The sequence below is a fragment of the Scyliorhinus torazame genome, chromosome X (assembly GCF_047496885.1).
Source record: "Scyliorhinus torazame isolate Kashiwa2021f chromosome X, sScyTor2.1, whole genome shotgun sequence".
NCBI classification, from domain to species: Eukaryota; Metazoa; Chordata; class Chondrichthyes; order Carcharhiniformes; family Scyliorhinidae; genus Scyliorhinus; species Scyliorhinus torazame.
The window spans coordinates 31,360,973-31,382,177 of NC_092738.1; the positions used below are offsets into that span (position 1 = coordinate 31,360,973).

Consider the following 21,205-nt stretch of genomic DNA (forward strand, 5'->3'; position numbering starts at 1 on the left):
CACCCACTACCCTCTGCGTAAAAAACTTGCCTCGTACATCTACTCTAAACCTTGCCCCTCTCACCTTAAACCTATGCCCCCTAGTAATTGACCCCTCTACCCTGGGGAAAAGCCTCTGACTATCCACTCTGTCTATGCCCCTCATAATTTTGTATACCTCTATCAGGTCGCCCCTCAACCTCCTTCGTTCCAGTGAGAACAAACCGAGTTTATTCAATCGCTCCTCATAGCTTATGCCCTCCATACCAGGCAACATTCTGGTAAATCTCTTCTGCACCCTCTCTAAAGCCTCCACATCCTTCTGGTAGTGTGGCGACCAGAATTGAACACTATACTCCAAGTGTGGCCTAACTAAGGTTCTATACAGCTGCAACATGACTTGCCAATTCTTATACTCAATGCCCCGGCCAATGAAGGCAAGCATGCCGTACGCCTTCTTGACTACCTTCTCCACCTGTGTTGCCCCTTTCAATGACCTGTGGACCTGTACTCCTAGATCTCTTTGACTTTCAATACTCTTGAGGGTTCTACCATTCACTGTATATTCCCTACCTGCATTAGCCCTTCCAAAATGCATTACCTCACATTTGTCCGGATTAAACTCCATCTGCCATCTCTCCGCCCAAGTCTCCAGACAATCTAAATCCTGCTGTATCCTCAGACAGTCCTCATCGCTATCCGCAATTCCACCAACCTTTGTGTCGTCTGCAAACTTACGAATCAGACCAGTTACATTTTCCTCCAAATCATTTATATATACTACAAAGAGCAAAGGTCCCAGCACTGATCCCTGTGGAACACCACTGGTCACAGCCCTCCAATTAGAAAAGCATCCCTCCATTGCTACCCTCTGCCTTCTATGGCCTAGCCAGTTCTGTATCCACCTTGCCAGTTCACCCCTGATCCCGTGTGACTTCACCTTTTGTACTAGTCTACCATGAGGGACCTTGTCAAAGGCCTTACTGAAGTCCATATAGACAACATCTACTGCCCTACCTGCATCAATCATCTTAGTGACCTCCTCGAAAAACTCTATCAAGTTAGTGAGACACGACCTCCCCTTCACAAAACCGTGCTGCCTCTCACTAATACGTCCATTTGCTTCCAAATGGGAGTAGATCCTGTCTCGAAGAATTCTCTCCAGTAATTTCCCTACCACTGAAGTAAGGCTCACCGGCCTGTAGTTCCCGGGATTATCCTTGCTACCCTTCTTAAACAGAGGAACAACATTGGCTATTCTCCAGTCCTCCGGGACATCCCCTGAAGACAGCGAGGATCCAAAGATTTCTGTCAAGGCCTCAGCAATTTCCACTCCAGCCTCCTTCAGTATTCTGGGGTAGATCCCATCAGGCCCTGGGGACTTATCTACCTTAATATTTTTTAAGACACCCAACACCTCGTCTTTTTGGATGACAATGTGACCCAGGCTACCTGAGAGAGTGTGTGAGGAGGGAGAGTGTGTGAGGAGGGAGAGAGTGTGTGTGAGGAGGGAGAGTGTGTGTGAGGAGAGAGTGTGTGAGAGGAGGGAGAGAGTGTGTGTGAGAGAGGGAGAGAGTGCGTGTGTGTGTGTGCGAGAGAGGGAGAGTGTGTGTGCGAGAGAGGGTGAGAGTGTGTGCGAGGAGGGTGAGAGTGTGTGTGAGGAGGGAGAGAGTGTGTGTGAGGAGGGAGAGTGTGTGTGAGGAGGGACAGTGTGTGAGGTGGGAGAGAGTGTGTGTGAGGAGAGAGTGTCTGTGAGGTGGGAGAGAGTGTGTGCGAGGAGGGAGAGAGTGTGTGCGAGGAGGGAGAGAGTGTGTGCGAGGAGGGAGAGAGTGTGTGCGAGGAGGGAGAGAGTGTGTGCGAGGAGGGAGAGAGTGTGGACGAGGAGGGAGAGAGTGTGTGTGAGGAGGGAGTGTGTGAGGAGGGAGTGTGTGAGGAGGGAGAGTGTGTGTGAGGAGGGAGAGGGTGTGTGTGAGGAGGGAGAGAGTGTGTGCGGAGGGAGAGAGAGTGTGTGAGGAGGGAGAGAGAGTGTGTGAGGAGGGAGAGAGTGTGTGAGGAGGGAGAGAGTGTGTGTGAGGAGGGAGAGAGTGTGTGTGAGGAGGAAGTGTGTGAGGAGGGAGAGTGTGTGTGTGAGGAGGGAGAGAGTGTGTGAGGAGGGAGAGAGTGTGTGTGAGGAGGGAGAGAGAGTGTGAGGAGGGAGAGAGTGTGTGCGAGGAGCGAGGGAGTGTGTGAGGGGGGAGAGAGTGTGTGTGAGGAGGGAGAGAGTGTCTGCGAAGAGGGAGAGAGTGTGTGTGAGGAGGGAGAGAGTGTGTGCGAGGAGCGAGGGAGTGTGCGAGGAGGGAGAGAGTGTGTGTGAGGAGGGAGAGAGTTTGTGAGGGGGGAGAGAGAGTGTGTGAGGAGGGAGAGTGTGTGTGAGGAGGGAGAGAATGTGTGAGGAGGGAGGGAGTCTGTGTGAGGAGGGAGAAAGTGTGTGAGGTGGGAGAGAGTGTGCGAGGAGGGAGAGAATGTGTGAGGAGGGATGGAGTCTGTGTGAGGAGGGAGAGAATGTGTGTGAGGAGGGCGAGAGAGTGTGAGGAGGGAGACAGTGTGTGCGAAGAGGGAGAGAGTGTGTGTGAGGAGGGAGAGAATGTGTGAGGAGGGAGAGAGTGTGTGCGAAGAGGGAGAGAGTGTGTGTGAGGAGGGAGAGAGTGTGTGTGAGGAGGGAGTGTGTGTGAGGAGGGAGAGAGTGTGTGTGAGGAGGAAGAGAGTGTGTGAGGAGAGTGTGCGTGAGGAGGGAGAGAGTGTGTGTGAGGAGGGAGAGAGTGTGTGTGAGGAGGGAGAGAATGTGTGTGAGGAGGGAGAGAGTGTGTGAGGAGGGAGAGAGTGTGTGAGGAGGGAGAGAGTGTGTGTGAGGAGGGAGAGAATGTGTGTGAGGAGGGAGAGAGTGTGTGTGAGGAGGGAGAGAGTGTGTGAGGAGGGAGAGAGTGTGTGAGGAGGGAGAGTGTGTGAGGAGGGAGAGAGTGTGTGTGAGGAGGGAGAGTGTGTGTGAGGAGAGAGTGTGTGAGAGGAGGGAGAGAGTGTGTGTGAGAGAGGGAGAGAGTGCGTGTGTGTGTGTGCGAGAGAGGGAGAGTGTGTGTGCGAGAGAGGGTGAGAGTGTGTGCGAGGAGGGAGAGAGTGTGTGTGAGGAGGGAGAGTGTGTGTGAGGAGGGAGAGTGTGTGAGGAGGGAGAGAGTGTGTGTGAGGAAGGAGAGAGAGTGTGAGGAGGGAGAGAGTGTGTGAGGAGGGAGAGAGTGTGTGCGAAGAGGGAGAGAGTGTGTGTGAGGAGGGAGAGAGTGTGTGTGAGGAGGGAGAGAGAGTGTGAGGAGGGAGAGAGTGTGTGTGAGGAGGGAGAGTGTGTGCGAGGAGGGAGAGAGTGTGCGAGGAGGGACAGAGTGTGTGTGAGGAGGGAGTGTGTGCGAGGAGCGAGGGAGTGTGTGAGGAGGGAGAGAGTGTGTGCGAGGAGCGAGGGTGTGTGTGAGGAGGGAGAGAGTGTGTGTGAGGAGGGAGAGTGTGTGTGAGGAGGGAGAGAGTGTGTGAGGAGGGAGAGAGTGTGTGAGGAGGGAGAGAGTGTGTGCGAGGAGGGAGAGAGTGTGTGCGAGGAGGGAGAGAGTGTGTGCGAGGAGGGAGAGAGTGTGTGCGAGGAGGGAGAGAGTGTGTGCGAGGAGGGAGAGAGTGTGTGTGAGGAGCGACGTAGTGTGTGAGGAGGGGGAGAGTGTGTGAGGAGGGAGAGAGTGTGTGTGAGGAGGGAGAGAGTGTGTGTGAGGAGGGAGAGTGTGTGTGAGGAGGGAGAGAGTGTGTGAGGAGGGAGAGAGTGTGTGTGAGGAGGGAGAGAGTGTGAGGAGGGAGGGAGTGTGTGTGAGGAGGGAGAGTGTGTGAGAAGGGAGAGAGTGTGTGCGAGGAGGGAGTGTGTGTGAGGAGGGAGAGAGTGTGTGAGGAGGGAGAGAGTGTGTGCGAGGAGGGAGAGTGTGCGAGGAGGGAGAGTGTGTGTGAGGAGGGAGAGTGTGTATGAGGAGGGAGGGAGTGTGTGCGAGGAGGAAGAGAGTGTGTGAGGAGGGAGGGAGTGTGTGCGAGGAGGGAGAGTGTGTGCGAGGAGGGAGAGAGTGTGTGAGGAGGGAGGGAGTGTGTGCGAGGAGGGAGAGAGTGTGTGAGGAGGGAGGGAGTGTGAGGAGGAGGGAGAGAGTGTTTGCGAGGAGGGAGAGAGTGTGTGAGGAGGGAGGGAGTGTGTGCAAGGAGGGAGAGTGTGTATGAGGAGGGAGAGAGTGTGTGCGAGGAGGGAGAGTGTGTGCGAGGAGGGAGGGAGTGTGTGCGAGGAGGGAGCGAGTGTGTGAGGGGGGAGGGTGTGTGTGAGGAGGGTGAGAGTCTGTGAGGAGGGAGGGAGTGTGTGCGAGGAGGGAGAGAGTGTGTGAGGAGGGAGAGAGTGTGTGAGGAGGTAGAGAGTGTGTGAGGAGGTAGAGAGTGTGTGAGGAGGGAGGGAGTGTGAGGAGGGAGAGAGTGTGTGAGGAGGGAGAGAGTGTGTGCGAGGAGGGAGAGTGTTTGTGAGGAGGGAGAGAGTGTGTGTGAGGAGGGAGAGAGTGTGTGTGAGGAGGGAGAGAGTGTGTGAGGAGGGAGGGAGTGTGTGTGTGAGGAGGGAGGGAGTGTGTGTGAGGAAGGAAAGAGTGTGTGAGGAGGGAGAGAGTGTGTGAGGAGGGAGAGAGTGTGTGAGGAGGGAGGGAGTGTGTGTGAGGAGGGAGAGAGTGTGTGTGAGGAGGGAGAGAGTGTGTGTGAGGAGGGAGAGAGCGTGTGTGAGGAGGGAGAGAGTGTGTGAGGAGGGAGGGAGTGTGTGAGGAGGGAGAGTGTGTGTGAGGAGGGAGAGTGTGTGTGAGGAGAGAGTGTGTGAGAGGAGGGAGAGAGTGTGTGTGAGAGAGGGAGAGAGTGCGTGTGTGTGTGTGCGAGAGAGGGAGAGTGTGTGTGCGAGAGAGGGTGAGAGTGTGTGTGAGGAGGGAGAGAGTGTGTGTGAGGAGGGAGAGTGTGTGTGAGGAGGGAGAGTGTGTGAGGAGGGAGAGAGTGTGTGTGAGGAGGGAGAGAGTGTGTGAGGAGAGAGAGAATGTGTGAGGAGGGAGGGAGTCTGTGGGAGGAGCGAGAGAATGTGTGCGAGGAGGGAGAGAGTGTGTGTGACGAGGGAGAGAGAGTGTGAGGAGGGAGAGAGTGTGTGCGAAGAGGGAGAGAGGGTGTGTGAGGAGCGAGGGAGTGTGTGAGGAGGGAGAGAGTGTGTACGAGGAGCGAGGGAGTGTGTGAGGAGGGAGAGAGTGTGTGTGAGGAGGGAGAGTGTGTGTGAGGAGGGAGAGAGTGTGTGAGGAGGGAGAGAGTGTGTGTGAGGAGGGAGAGTGTGTGTGAGGAGGGAGAGAGTGTGTGTGAAGAGGGAGAGAGTGTGTGAGGAGGGAGTGTGTGTGAGGAGGGAGGTAGTGTGTGAGGAGGGGGAGAGTGTATGAGGAGGGAGAGAGTGTGTGTGAGGAGGGAGAGTGTGTGTGAGGAGGGAGAGAGTGTGTGTGAGGAGGGAGAGAGTGTGTGAGGAGGGAGGGAGTGTGTGTGAGGAGGGAGGGAGTGTGTGTGAGGAGGGAGAGAGTGTGTGCGAGGAGGGAGTGTGTGTGAGGAGGGAGAGTGTGTGAGGAGGGAGAGATTGTGTGCGAGGAGGGAGAGTGTGCGAGGAGGGAGAGTGTGTGTGAGGAGGGAGAGTGTGTATGAGGAGGGAGGGAGTGTGTGCGAGGAGGGAGAGAGTGTATGAGGAGGGAGGGAGTGTGTGCGAGGAGGGAGAGAGTGTGTGAGGAGGGAGAGAGTGTGTGAGGAGGGAGGGTGTGCGAGGAGGGAGTGAGTGTGTGAGGAGGGAGGGAGTGTGAGGAGGAGGGAGAGAGTGTTTGCGAGGAGGGAGAGAGTGTGTGAGGAGGGAGGGAGTGTGTGCTAGGAGGGAGAGTGTGTATGAGGAGGGAGAGAGTGTGTGCGAGGAGGGAGAGTGTGTGCGAGGAGGGAGGGAGTGTGTGCGAGGAGGGAGCGAGTGTGTGAGGGGGGAGGCTGTGTGTGAGGAGGGTGAGAGTCTGTGAGGAGGGAGGGAGTATGTGCGAGGAGGGAGAGAGTGTGTGAGGAGGGAGAGAGAGTGTGAGGAGGGAGAGAGTGTGTGCGAGGAGGGAGAGAGTGTGTGAGGAGGGAGGGAGTGTGTGCAAGGAGGGAGAGTGTGTGTGAGGAGGGAGAGAGTGTGTGTGAGGAGGGAGAGAGCGTGTGTGAGGAGGGAGAGAGAGTGTGTGAGGAGGGAGGGAGTGTGTGTGTGAGGAGGGAGGGAGCGTGTGTGAGGAGGGAGAGAGCGTGTGTGAGGAGGGAGAGAGTGTGTGAGGAGGGAGGGAGTGTGTGAGGAGGGAGGGAGTGTGTGTGAGGAGGGAGAGAGTGTGTGAGGAGGGAGAGAGCGTGTGAGGAGGGAGAGAGTGTGTGCGAGGAGGGAGAGAGTGTGTGAGGAGGGAGGGAGTGTGTGCAAGGAGGGAGAGTGTGTGTGAGGAGGGAGAGAGTGTGTGTGAGGAGGGAGAGAGCGTGTGTGAGGAGGGAGAGAGAGTGTGTGAGGAGGGAGGGAGTGTGTGTGTGAGGAGGGAGGGAGCGTGTGTGAGGAGGGAGAGAGCGTGTGTGAGGAGGGAGAGAGTGTGTGAGGAGGGAGGGAGTGTGTGAGGAGGGAGGGAGTGTGTGGGAGGAGGGAGAGAGTGTGTGTGAGGAGGGAAAGAGTGTGTGAGGAGGGAGAGAGTGTGTGTGAGGAGGGAGAGAGTGTGTGAGGAGGGAGAGAGTGTGTGAGGAGGGAGAGGGTGTGTGTGAGGAAGGAGTGTGTGTGCGAGGAGCGAGGGAGTGTGTGAGAAGGGAGAGAGTGTGTGTGAGAAGGGAGAGAGTGTGTGTGAGGAGGGAGAGTGTGTGTGTGAGGAGGGAGAGTGTGAGTGAGGAGGGAGTGTGTGAGGAGGGAGTGTCTGCGAAGAGGGAGAGAGTGTGTGTGAGGAGGGAGAGAGTGTTTGTGAGGAGGGAGAGAGTGTGTGAGGATGGAGAGAGTGTGTGTGAGGAGGGAGAGAGTGTGTGAGGAGGGAGAGAGTGTGTGAGGAGGGAGTGTGTGTGAGAAGGGAGAGAGTGTGTGTGAGAAGGGAGTGTGTGTGAGAAGGGAGAGTGTGTGTGAGGTGGGAGTGTGTGTGAGAAGGGAGAGTGTGTGTGAGGTGGGAGAGAGTGTGTGCGAGGAGGGAGAGAGTGTGTGTGAGGAGCGAGGGAGTGTGTGAGGAGGGAGGGAGTGTGTGTGAGGAGGGAGAGAGTGTGTGTGAGGAGGGAGAGAGCGTGTGCGAGGAGGGAGAGAGTGTGTGTGAGGAGGGAGAGAGAGTGTGAGGAGGGAGAGTGTGTGAGGAGGGAGAGTGTGTGAGGAGGGAGAGTGTGTGAGGAGGGAGAGAGTGTGTGCAAGGCGGGAGAGAGTGTGTGAGGAGGGAGGGAGTGTGTGCGAGGAGGGAGTGTGTGAGGAGGGAGAGGGTGTGTGCGAGGAGCGAGGGAGTGTGTGAGGAGGGAGAGAGTGTGTGAGGAGGGAGAGAGTGTGTGTGAGGAGGGAGAGTGTGTGTGCGAGGAGGGAGAGTGTGTGTGCGAGGAGGGAGAGTGTGTGTGAGGAGGGAGAGAGTGTGTGAGGAGGGAGAGAGTGTGTGTGAGGAGGGAGGGAGTGTGCAAGGAGGGAGGGAGTGTACGAGGAGGGAGAGAGTGTTCCACTCAATCTCTCCTCAATCGGACAATTCTTCATCCCAGGAATGAGTCCGGTGAAACTATACTGCATCCCTTTTTGAGCAAAAATCTCCTTCTTTGGTAAGCAAGTTTGGGCAGCACGGTGGCCCAGTGATTAGCACAATTGCTTCACAGCTCCAGGGTCCCAGGTTCGATTCCGGCTTGGGTCACTGTCTGTGCGGAGTCTGCACGTTCTCCCCGTGTCTGCGTGGGTTTCCTCCGGGTGCTCCGGTTTCCTCCCACAGTCCAAAGATGTGCAGGTTAGGTGGATTGGCCATGATCAATTGCCCTTAGTGCCCAAAATTGCCCTTAGTGTTGGGTGGGGTTGCTGGATTGTGGGGATAGGGTGGAGGTGTGGGCTTGGGTAGGGTGCTCTTTCCAAGGGCTGGTGCAGACTTGATGGGCCGAATGGCCTCCTTCTGCGCTGTAAATTCTATGTCTATGTCTGTGAGACCACACAGTACTCCAGTTCTGCTCTCACCAAAGCCCTGTATAATGGTAAAATACTTTGTTCCTCTTATATAAGGTGCTTTGGAATGCACGTCTGTCTTTTAAAATAGACAGTTCCAGTCATTTTACGAGGCTCTCGGCCTATGGTCTTGTCCTTGACAGATGTGAGTGCAGGTCACGGAATTGGTCCTATAGTGTTACCCATAACTCTCTCTCATGCTTTTATCTCGAGACATTGTACACTAGGAATGGAGTAGTGCGAAGTCAAAGCTTATTATACTTGTCGACTCATTAGCCCTGGAATGTATCTTAATAGCAGCATAATACCCTTATTAATTCTCAGGTTAATGATTGTTTTATTCTGTAGCCTCTTAGTCCTTTGTGTGACTTTCAAACCGGGGATGACACAATGGCACAGTGGTTAGCACAGCTGCGTCACAGTGCCAAGGCCCTGGATTCAATTCCGGCCTTGGGTCACTGGCTGCGCGGAGTCTGCACATCCTCCCCGTGTGTGCGTGGGTTTCCTCCGGGTGCTCCGGTTTCCTCCCACAGTCCAAAGATGTGCCGGTTAGGTGGATTGGCCATGCTAAACTACCTCTTAGCGTCCAAAGGTTAGATGGGGTTACGGGGATAGGGTGGGGGAGTGGGCCTGGGTAGGGTGTTCTTTCAGAGGCTCGGTGCGAACTCGATGGGGAAAATGGCCTCCTTCTGTACAGTAGGGATTCCAGGATCTTGTGAAACCACAATATATTTTAATCAAAGATAACGATTGATTGGAAGGGAGTAAAAGTTGTAATTTAATGTCACATGTTTTCTACAAAGCAATCGACAACTGTTCTCACTATTTCAGTTACCATTTAAACACCTCTAGTTCGAGAATAGATGTTAATTTACAACGTAACGTCTCTTCACTCACACAAATGGAGCAGCAGAGTGGGCTGAGGTGAACTGTGAGGACAGCGTCGAGTATTAATGGAACGCGAGGCAAGTGGAGAATATTGAGGTTTTCAAGAAGTGAACGGATTTAAACAAAGATGAACATTGTGGCTAATAGACACTTGTAAACGGTAGAAATATGTAACTTATATAATCCCTGGGAATCAGCTGGAAGAACCACATTTTCTTTTTAAATAGCCATGCAACTTTTTCAAAAGACCTCCTTCGGGCTGACGTATGAGGAGAGATTGAATCGATTAGGATTGTAATAATAAAATAATAATATTCTTTATTGTCACAAGTAGGCTTACATTAACACTGCAATGAAGTTACTGTGAAAATCCCCTAGTCGCCACATTCCGGCGCCTGTTCGGGTCACAGAGGGAGAATTCAGAATGTCCAATTCACCTAACAGCACGTCTTTCGGGACTTGTGGGAGGAAACCGGAGCACCCGGAGGAAACCCACATAGACACGGGGTGAACGTGCAGACTCCGCACAGACAGTGACCCAAGCCGGGAATCAAACCCGGGACCCTGGCGCTGTGAAGCAACAGTGCTAACCACTATGCTACCGTGCTGCCAGTATTCGCTGGAGTTCAGACGAATGAAGGAGGGATCTCATAGAAACCTATAAAATTCTAACAGGAGGGTAGATGCAGGAAGGATGTTCCCGATGGTGGGGGAGTTCAGAACCAGGGGCCACAGTCTGAGGATACGGGGGAGACCATTTAGCACAGAGATGAGGAGAAGTTTCTTCACCCAGAGAGTGGGTGGCCTGTGGAATTTGTTATCACGGAAAGTAGTTGAGGCCAAAACATTGGGGGCTGGATTCCCAATTTGAAGACCAAGTGTTGACGCCGGCGTGGGAACAGTGGCGTTTTACGCCCGAAGAAACGGCGCAAAAGCTGCACCGATCCTCCGTCTGGTGGGGGGCTAGCTTTACCTGCAAATACGGCTGGAGAAATGCCGGGTCTGTGGCCGTGGATGTTTCTAAGAAGCAGTTAGATATAGCACGTAGGACAAAGGGGATTAAAAGATAGGGGAGGCGGGGGGGGGGGAAGGTGGAATTTGGCTGTTGAGTTGGATGATCAGCCCTGATCAGAATGAATGGCGGAGCAGGCTCGAAGGGCCGAATGGCCTCCTCCTGCTCTTATTTTCTCTGTTTATGGATTTTTTCCAACTGCGTTTTCTCGGTAGCTGATTTTAAAGGTGGGAGGTAGGACAAGGGCTACTGTCCCAATGCTCTACCAAGCACCATTCCTTAATGGGAACACTCAACCTGGGAATTCACCCCTGAGTTTACTTAATAGCAATGTGACTTTGTGGCCATCAAAGGTTCTTAAGTTTTAAAGTTGTTTCGATTGTTGCACTTCGATAAAGCTATTTTTAATGGAGAGCCTCCACACGCGTGCTGCCCCCTCTGGCCTTAAACGATCACGACAGAATAATCCACCCTGTGTATCAGTGTAACACACCCAGACCAGCCCCAATAATTCAAAGTAACATTCAACATCTCACCTGGTGGAATAGGTTTCAGTTGGCGCTGACTCATCTCTTTCTCCAATTTTGATGGTCGTCCACGGCGCCTGGGTATCCGTGGCAACGGGCATTCGTGCTGAAGAGCACCGTCACAATGGTGAGACTTGACTTTCGCTTTGGCTGCGTTGGAGCTGGCTTGAAGAGATGCTGCGATTGGGGTCCCGTGTGGGGTAGTCAGATCCACTGAGTCTGTGGACTGCTCATCAAACAGAATGGCCATACATGACATAAGAGGAAGCAAAGGAGATTGAAAAGAGTGGTGAGCAGAGACACGTACTGTTTGCATTCACTTAACAGAAAGACTCATCCGGGCCGTTGCATTTCATTGATTGAATTTCAGCCAGCCATCCGCGGCGGCCTCAGTGCGCTGGGCTGGTGAACGGAGAGACCACAGTCAGATGCAGTGAACCCCATTGGAAACGCCTGCCGCGGTTCAAGAAGGTGGCATTTGCTGGGCAACGAGATGTGGCTACTAAATAGGACCCTGCCTGCAAGCCCCATAACCTTTGTAAAAAGTGAATGTGGGTGTGAGTGGCTTTGGGTGGGGTGAGGGAGGTGGGGAAGGGCTGCATCAGCTGTGACTATGGTTCTGGCTGTGATGTAACAGTTTGCTGACACACACTGACCAAACAGACATCTCACAAATGGGCACTTGGGTGAAGTCTGCATCAAGGAGCCCCAGCTAAACTGGAGCCAATGGGAATCGGGGAAAACTCTCCGCTGGTTGTTGTCATACCCGGCACAAAGGAAGATGGTTGCGGTGGTTGGAGGTCAATCATCTCAGCTCCAGGACGTCACTGCAGGAGTTCCGCAGGGTAGTGTCCTCGGCCCAACCATCTTCAGCTGCTTCATCAATGACCTTCCTTCCATTATAAGGTCAGAAGTGGGGATGTTTGCTGATGACTACACAATGTTCAGCACCATTCGCGACTCCTCAGATAATGAAGCAGTCCCTGTCCAAATGCAGCGAGGCCTGGACAATATCCAGGCTTGGGCTGACAAGTGGCAAGTTACATTCGTGCCACACAAGTGCCAGATAATGCCCCTTGACATTCACTGGCATTACCATCGCTGAAACCCACACCATTGACCAGAAACTGAACTGGATCATCCATATTAATACTGTGGCTACCAGGGCAGGTCAGAGGCTGGGAATTCTACAGCGAGTAACTCCCCTCCTGACCCCCCAAAGCCTGTCCACCATCTACAAGGCACAAGTCAGGAGTGTGATGGAAACTCCACTTGCCTGGATGAGCGCAGCTCCCACAACACTCAAGAAGCTCGACACCATCCAGGACAAAGCAGCTTGGTTGATTGCTCCCCCTTCCACAATCATTCACTCCCTCTACCACCATCGAGACACAGTGGCAGCCTTGGGTACCATCAATACAATGCACTGTAGAAACTCGCCAAGGTTCCTTAGGCAGCACCTTCCAAACCCACAACCTTTATCATTTAGAAAGACTCGAGCAGCAGATACCTGGGAACCCCACCACCTGGAGGTTCCCCTCCAAGTCACTCACCATCCTGACTTGGAAATATATCGCCGTTCCTTCACTGTCGCTGGGGCAAAATCCTGGCACTCCCTCTCTAACAGCACAGTGGGTGTACCTACACCACACGGATTGCAGCGGTTCCAGAAGGCAGCTCACCACCACCTTCGCAATAGGGCAATTAGGGAGGGGCAACAAATGCCGGCCTAGCCAACGGTCCCATGAATGAACACATTTTTGAAGAAGTATTTAAGACAGCCTTTGGGACCACTTTCCAGTCAGGAGTCAGCTTTCAGGAGGCCAGGAGGAAATGCTGTCAGAGGGGGGAAAAAAAAAATCAAAGCACCAATTGGGGAATGGAACACGTTCTGAATCTTTCTGCCCAGAGTCAGCATGAAGCACACCCAGGTCAGGTGTACCGAGCTTCGAGGCAGAGTACTGACCATTTACTATGCCTTCCACTTCTCCCATCACCTCTTCCTGTTTACGTTTCTCCCCGCTCTCTCTTGGAGGCATTCATTCTTTGTTACATTCCTGCTCGTGTCTCATTGGTGAATTTGCCCACAGGGGGATAATTGTCTCCTAGCTACTGTTAGAACCCCCATGAGGGCACGGGGAAACCATCCCTGATCTCCCCGTGGGACTCATGGAGTAGCAGCTTCCCGGTTGGGGGAAGAAGCCAGATAAAAAAAAGCAGGCCCAAAACCAGGCCTGTTGTGATTAACCCTCCCAGCTAGGATTGTACTGGGAGCGATATGCTGCATTAGGCAGACCTTTATAAATAGTGTCAATAAATCGACGTTCGTTTACGGCCAGCCTCTGAGTCATTCAAGCTCCTAACTCCACTCATCACCTCAGAGACAACACAGACACAATTCTCAACGGTATCAATCTCGGAGGGTATAATTGCCTGACATTACTCACTCCTTCCAGCAGGGGGTGGTGCCAGATAGTGGTCAGGAGCTGGTTTTCCATCCTCTCTTCCGACACTCCTTAGTTGAGGTCAGTTAACTCGGTTCTGGTCTTTTCTGGGCTGTATTTGCTCTGCATTTACTCCTTTAACCAGATGGATCACAAGGATAGGCACTGACCAGTCTCACTTATGTAGCAAACTTCCACGAGGCAGCAGTTGTCACCCATACTCCTCCGAGCATGTGAAACTGCTCGAAAATCGTGTTTCAATTATTATTTCCAGAGAAAATAACAGACTTGACAGCCTTGAAAAGCTGTACTGTGTTCAGTATCTGATCAACAACTCAGTTCCTTTGTTCAAAATCAGGTAAAGGGTGCCAGTACTGAGTTTAAAAAAAATAAATTTAGAGTACCCAATTCATATTTTCTAATTTAGCGTGGCCAATCCACCTACCCTGCGCATCTTTGGGTTGTGGGGGTGAGACCCACACAGGCACGGGGAGAATGTGCAAACTCCACACGGACAGTGACCCGTGATCGAACCCGGGTCCTCGGGGCCGTGAGGCAGCAGTCCTAGCCACTGCGCCACCGTGCTGCCCTGTGCTAGTACGGAGTTAAATAACATCTCTCACTTTTTGACCCCAGTGTGAGTCACGTGTCCAGGTCAGGGTTATACACTAGTTATGTCAGAACGTAAGAAACAGGAGCCTTAAGCCCCTCAAGCTTGTTCTGCAATGGCTGACCCTGGGCCTCAACTCCAGTTTCCTGCCCACTCCCCATATCCCATCATTCCCTAGACCAAACATCTGTCCATCTCAGCCTCAAATATATTCAATGATGAAGCTTCCAAAACCCAAATTCCAAAGATTCACCAGCCTTTCAGTGAAGATGTTTCTCCTCATCTCAATCCAAAATGGCCAAAATCTTATCCTGAGACTGTGACCCCCGTGCTGTAGATTCCCCAGCCAGGGGGAAACAATCTCTCAGTATCCACCCTGTCAAACCCCAGCCAGGGAGAAACAATCTCTCAGTATCCACCCTGTCAAACCCCAGCCAGGGGGAAACAATCTCTCAGTATCCACCCTGTCAAACCCCAGCCAGGAGGAAACAATCTCTCAGTATCCCCCCTGTCAAACCCCAGCCAGGGGGAAACAATCTCTCCGTATCCACCCTGTCAAACCCCAGCCAGGGGGAAACAATCTCTCAGTATCCACCCTGTCAAACCCCAGCCAGGGGGAAACAATCTCTCAGTATCCACCCTGTCAAACCCCAGCCAGGGGGAAACAATCTCTCAGTATCCACTCTGTCAAACCCCAGCCAGGGGGAAACAATCTCTCAGTATCCACCCTGTCAAACCCCAGCCAGGGGGGAAACAATCTCTCAGTATCCACCCTGTCAAACCCCAGCCAGGGGGAAACAATCTCTCAGTATCCACCCTGTCAACCCCCAGCCAGGGGGAAACAATCTCTCCGTATCCACCCTGTCAAACCCCAGCCAGGGGGAAACAATCTCTCAGTATCCACCCTGTCAAACCCCAGCCAGGGGAAAACAATCTCTCCGTATCCACCCTGTCAAACCCCAGCCAGGGGGAAACAATCTCTCAGTATCCACCCTGTCAAACCCCAGCCAGGGGGAAACAATCTCTCCGTATCCACCCTGTCAAACCCCAGCCAGGGGGAAACAATCTCTCAGTATCCACCCTGTCAAACCCCAGCCAGGGGAAAACAATCTCTCAGTTTCCACCCTGTCAAACCCCAGCCAGGGGGAAACAATCTCTCAGTATCCACCCTGTCAAACCCCAGCCAGGGGGAAACAATCTCTCAGTATCCACCCTGTCAAACCCCAGCCAGGGGGAAACAATCTCTCAGTATCCACCCTGTCAAACCCCAGCCAGGGGGAAACAATCTCTCAGTATCCACCCTGTCAAACCCCAGCCAGGGGGAAACAATCTCTCCGTATCCACCCTGTCAAACCCCAGCCAGGGGGAAACAATCTCTCAGTATCCACCCTGTCAAACCCCAGCCAGGGGGAAACAATCTCTCAGTATCCACCCTGTCAAACCCCAGCTAGGGGGAAACAATCTCTCCGTATCCACCCTGTCAAACCCCAGCCAGGGGGAAACAATCTCTCAGTATCCACCCTGTCAAACCCCAGCCAGGGGGAAACAATCTCTCAGTATCCACCCTGTCAATCCCCAGCCAGGGGGAAACAATCTCTCCGTATCCACCCTGTCAAACCCCAGCCAGGGGGAAACAATCTCTCAGTATCCACCCTGTCAAACCCCAGCCAGGGGGAAACAATCTCTCCGTATCCACCCTGTCAAACCCCAGACAGGGGGAAACAATCTCTCAGTATCCACCTTGTCAAACCCCAGCTAGGGGGAAACAATCTCTCCGTATCCACCCTGTCAAACCCCAGCCAGGGGGAAACAATCTCTCAGTATCCACCCTGTCAAACCCCAGCCAGGGGGGAAACAATCTCTCAGTATCCACCCTGTCAAACCCCAGCCAGGGGGAAACAATCTCTCAGTATCCACCCAGTCAAACCCCAGCCAGGAGGAAACAATCTCTCAGTATCCACCCTGTCAAACCCCAGCCAGGGGGAAACAATCTCTCCGTATCCACCCTGTCAAACCCCAGCCAGGGGGAAACAATCTCTCAGTATCCACCCTGTCAAACCCCAGCCAGGGGGAGACAATCTCTCAGTATCCACCCTGTCAAACCCCAGCCAGGGGGAAACAATCTCTCCGTATCCACCCTGTCAAACCCCAGCCAGGGGGAAACAATCTCTCAGTATCCACCCTGTCAAACCCCAGCCAGGGGGAAACAATCTCTCAGTATCGACCCTGTCAAACCCCAGCCAGGGGGAAACAATCTCTCAGTATCCACCCTGTCAAACCCCAGCCAGGGGGAAACAATCTCTCAGTATCGACCCTGTCTAACCCCAGCCAGGGGGAAACAATCTCTCAGTATCCACCCTGTCAAACCCCAGCTAGGGGGAAACAATCTCTCAGTGTCCACCCAGTCAAACCCCAGCCAGGGGGAAACAATCTCTCAGTATCCACCCTGTCAAACCCCAGCTAGGGGGAAACAATCTCTCAGTATCCACCCAGTCAAACCCCAGCCAGGGGGAAACAATCTCTCAGTATCCACCCTGTCAAACCCCAGCCAGGGGGAAACAATCTCTCCGTATCCACCCTGTCAAACCCCAGCCAGGGGGGAAACAATCTCTCAGTATCCACCCTGTCAAACCCCAGCGAGGGGGAAACAATCTCTCAGTATCCACCCTGTCAAACCCCAGCCAGGGGGAAACAATCTCTCCGTATCCACCCTGTCAACCCCCAGCCCGGGGGAAACAATCTCTCCGTATCCACCCTGTCAACCCCCAGCCAGGGGGAAACAATCTCTCCGTATCCACCCTGTCAAACCCCAGCCAGGGGGAAACAATCTCTCAGTATCCACCCTGTCAAACCCCAGCCAGGGGGGAAACAATCTCTCAGTATCCACCCTGTCAAACCCCAGCCAGGGGAAAACAATCTCTCAGTATCCACCCTGTCAAACCCCAGCCAGGGGGAAACAATCTCTCCGTATCCACCCTGTCAAACCCCAGCCAGGGGGAAACAATCTCTCAGTATCCACCCTGTCAAACCCCTTCAGAAGTTTATGTTTCAATGGGGTCGAACTCACAGAGAACTGTGCTATTAGTTCAATAAACCTGATTGAACTAACTTCAAGGTCTGGAGTATCTTTTTGATCTAAGCTGCATCCAGTTGCAGCCAGTGTTATCCCAGAGTACCTAACACGACAGGGATCACCTCTCATTCTTCTGAACTCCAGAGAATATTGACCCAATTTACTCAGCCACGCATCCTAGAATAACCCCCTCATCCCATGGACCAACTTTGTGACTCTTCGCTGTACCACCTCCAATGCAAGTGCATCCATTCTTAAACAAGACCAAAACTGCACCCAGTACTTCAGATGTGGTCTCACCAAAACCCTGTACAGCTGTAGCTGTAGGGGCTGGTTTAGCACACTGGGCTAAGCAGCTGGCTTTTAAAGCAAACCAAGGCAGGCCAGCAGCACGGTTCAATTCCCGTACCAGCCTCCCCGAACAGGCGCCGGAATGTGGCGACGAGGGGCTTTTCACAGTATCTTCATTGAAGCCTACTTGTGACAATAAGTGATTTTCATTTCATTTCAAGACTTCTCATGGGTTTGCTAGTGCTGTTGGGAGGAGTTTAAAGTAATTTAGCAGGGGAGAGGACGCAGACTGTTAGCAGAATAGGGACACAGTATAACATAGAAAAGCAATCAGGTCAGAGGGAATAGAGGGAATACAGCAGTAGTAAGTTTCAGGAGAGTAAGACAAGGCTGGATGGCCTCTACGTTAATGCCCATAGTATTACAGGGAAAACGGATGAGTTAAGGGCGAGTGTTGACACGTGGAATTATGATGTGGTAGCCATCATGGAGACGTGGTTGAGGGAGGGGCAGGATTGGCAGCTTAACAGGATACAGAATCTTCAGGAGGGACAGGGGAGGGGGCAAAAGATGGGGAGGCATTGCACTATTAGTTAAGGAGTCAATTACAGCAGTAAGGAGAGATGATATCTTGGGGGTGGCGTTAAATGAAGCTTCGTGGGTAGAGCTTAGGAATAAAAAAGGGACAGCCACATTGCTAGGTGTTTATTATAGACCTCCGGATAGTCTGCGGGAAATTGAGGAGCAAATATGTGCGCAATTTGCAGAAGTGTGTATAAATAATAATAGGGTGATTATAGTGGGTGATTTCAACTTTTCCAACATTAACTGGGAAAGTCATTGTGTTAAGGGCTTAGATGGAGCAGTTTGTAAAATGTATACAAGAGAAACTTTTAGCTCAACATGTGGAGGGCCCAACAAGGGGCGGTGCAGTTCTGGACCTAATTCTGGGGAATGAAACCGGACAGGTGGTCGATGTGTTGGTGGGGGAGCATTTTAGTGATAGCGATCACAATATGGTGCAATTTAAGTTTGTTATGGACAAGGAAATAGACAAATTACTGAAAAAGGTCTTGGATTGGGGGAGAGCAGACTTTAGTAAAATAAGGTAGGATCTGGCCAAGGTAGATTGGAACAAGTTACTGGTGGGGAGATCTACAGAAGAGCAGTGGGGGGGGGGTTCAAAAAGGAAATGGGGAGGGTACAGGCCCAACATGTTCCCTCTAGGGTAATAGGAAGGAGTAACAAGCCCAGAGAACCATGGGTGCCCAGAGCAGAGTGGCACAGCAGAAGCGTGCTGGGCCCATAACCCAGAGGTCGATGGATCAAAACCATCCTCTGCTATCCACTAATAAGCCGGGCGGCACGGTAGCACAGTCTTTAGCACTGATGCTTCAGGGTCCCAGGTTCGATTCCCGGCTTGGGTCACTGTCTGTGCGGAGTCTGCACGTTCTCCCTGCGTCTGCGTGGGTTTCCTCCGGGTGCTCCGGTTTCCTCCCACAGTCCCGAAAGACGTGCTGTTGGGTAATTTGGACATTCTTTTTTTTTTGTGATAAATTTAGAGTACCCAATTATTTTTTCCCAATTAAGGGGCAATTTAACGTGGCCAATCCACCTACCCTGCACATCTTTGGGTTGTGGGGTCGAAACCCACGCAAACACGGGGAGAATGTGCAAACTCCACACGGACAGTGACCCAGAGCCGGGAGTAATTTGGACATTCTGAATTCTCCCTCTGTGATCCGAACAGGCGCCAGAATGTGGCGACTAGGGGATTTTCACAGTAACTTCATTGCACTGTTAATGTAAGCCTACTTGTGACAATAATAAAGATTATTATCATGATGACCAGAGATATTAAGGATACAATGAGAATGGCGAAAGAGGCTTTTAATAAGTACAAGGGGAGCAAATCAATAGAGGCATTAGTGGAGTACAGAAAGTGCAGGATGGAGCTTAAGAAAGCACTTAGGAGAGCAAAGAGGGGACATGAGAAATCTCTAGCTGGTAAAAGTAGGGAAAATCCCAAGATGTTCCATCAGAATTTCAATGGGAAGAGGATATCTAGGGGAAAAGTAGGGCCCATTAGGGACCAAGGGGGGAATCTGTGGGTGGAGCCAGAGGACATTGATAGGATGTTAAATGAATATTTCACATCTGTCTTCACCCAAGAAAATGAGGAGGCAGATATGGAACTCGGAGAGAGCCTGTGAGGTTATTGAGCAAGTTGTCTTTGGGAGGGACCAGGTATTGGAGGTACTGGCAGGTTTAAAAGTGGACAAATCTCCAGGTCCGGACGAATTGTGTCCCAGGCTGCTGAGGGAGGAGATTGCAGGGGCCCTGATCCAAATTTTTAATTCCTCTCTGGTGACGGGAGAGGTGCCAGAGGACTGGAGAACTGCAAATGTGGTCCCACTATTTAAGAAAGGTTATAGTGATAAGCCAGGGAACTACAGGCCAGTGAGTCTCACGTCAGTGGTGGGAAAACTACTGGAGAAGATGCTTAAGGAGAGAATCTATTTCCACTTGGAGAGGCAAGGTTTGACCAGGAATAGACGGCATGGCTTTGTCAGAGGGACGTCAAGCCTAACAAATTTGATTACATTTTTTGAGCACGTGACCAAGTGTGTAGATGAGGGTAGTGCAGTTGATGTCATTTACATGGGTTTCAGCAAAGTCTTCAACAAGGTCCCACATGGGAGACTTATAAAGAAGGCAAATGGACCTGGGGTACAGGGGAACTTGATAAGGTGGATTCAAAGCTGGCTGAGCTGTAGGAGACAGAGGGTGATGGCAGACGGCTGCGTTAGTGACTGGAAGCCAGTGTCCAGTGGGGTACCACAGGGATCGGTGCTGGGTCCCCTATTGTCTGTCATTTGTATAAACAACACAGATGACTATGTGGGGGGGGGGGATCAGTAAGTTTGCGGATGGCACAAAGATTGGCCGGGTGGTTAACAGTGAGGGTGAGTGTCTCGGGTTACAGGAAGATACAGACGGGATGGTCAAATGGGCAGAAAGGTGGCTGATGGAATTTAACCCTGGAAAGTGTGAGGTGTTACACTTTGGAAGGAGTAATGTGACAAGGAAGTACTCAATGAACGGCCTGACACTGGGAAGTTCCGAGGAACAAAGGGACCTTGGTGTGTTTGTCCAGAGATCTCTGAAGGCGGGAGGGCAGGTTAATAGGGAGGTGAAAAAGGCATATGGGACACTTGCCTTTATCAATCGAGGCATAGATTACAAAAGCAGGGAGGTTGTGTTGGAGTTGTACAGAACGTTGGTGAGGCCACAGCTGGAGTACTGTGTGCAATTCTGGTCGCCACATGATAGGAAGGATGTGATTGCACTGGAGGGGGGGCAGAGGAGATTCACCAGGATGTTGCCTGGGGTGGAACATTTCAGTTATGAAGAGAGGTTGGATAGGCTTGGGCTGTTTTCTCTGGAGCGGAGAAGACTGAGGGGCGACCTGATCGAGGTGGACAAGATTATGAGGGATATTGGCAGGGTGGATAGGGAGCAGCTGTTCCCCTTAGTTTTGTTTAAAATAAATTTAGAGTACCCAATTCATTTTTTTTCCAATTAAGGGGCAATTTAGCGTGGCCAATCCACCTACCCTGCACATCTTTGTGTTGTGGGGGTGAGACCCACGCAGACATGGGGAGAATGTGCAAACTCCACACGGACAGTGACCCAGAGCCGGGATCGAACCTGGGACCTCGGCGCCGTGAGGCAGCAGTGCTAACCACCGTGCCGCCCTCTGTTCCCCTTAGTTGGAGGGTCGGTTACAATGGGACACAAGTTCAAAGTGAGGGGCGGGAGGTTCAGGGGGGATTTGAGGAAAAACGTTTTTACCCAGTGGGCGGTGAGGGTCTGGAACGCACGGCCTGGGAGGGGGGTAGGGGCGGGTTGCCTCACATCCTTTACAAAGTACCTGGATGGGCACTTGGCACGTCACAGCGTTCGGGGTTATGGGCTGAGTGCTGGCCAATGGGGTTAGGATTAGCAGGTCTGGTGCCTTTCATGCAGACTTGATGGGCTGAAGGGCCTCTTCTGCACTGTATTTTTCTGTGATTCTTTATTCGTGTGCTGCAATCTCCTTGTAATAAAGGCCAACGCGCCCCTTGTCTTCCTAATTGCTGTGCCTG

The 21,205-nt window shown here is 52.5% G+C and overlaps 1 protein-coding gene across 2 annotated transcripts in view; it reads right to left on the minus strand.

Moving 5' to 3' along the window:
- The window catches only part of LOC140405484 (bromodomain adjacent to zinc finger domain protein 2A-like), a 389,217-nt gene that overhangs the window by 106,219 nt on the left and 261,793 nt on the right, over window positions 1-21,205 (minus strand). For both annotated transcript variants that reach the window (XM_072493982.1, XM_072493981.1), the window contains exon 20: window positions 10,649-10,865. In XM_072493982.1, the coding sequence (XP_072350083.1) occupies window positions 10,649-10,865 (217 nt within the window). The remainder of the gene's footprint in view (window positions 1-10,648; window positions 10,866-21,205) is intronic.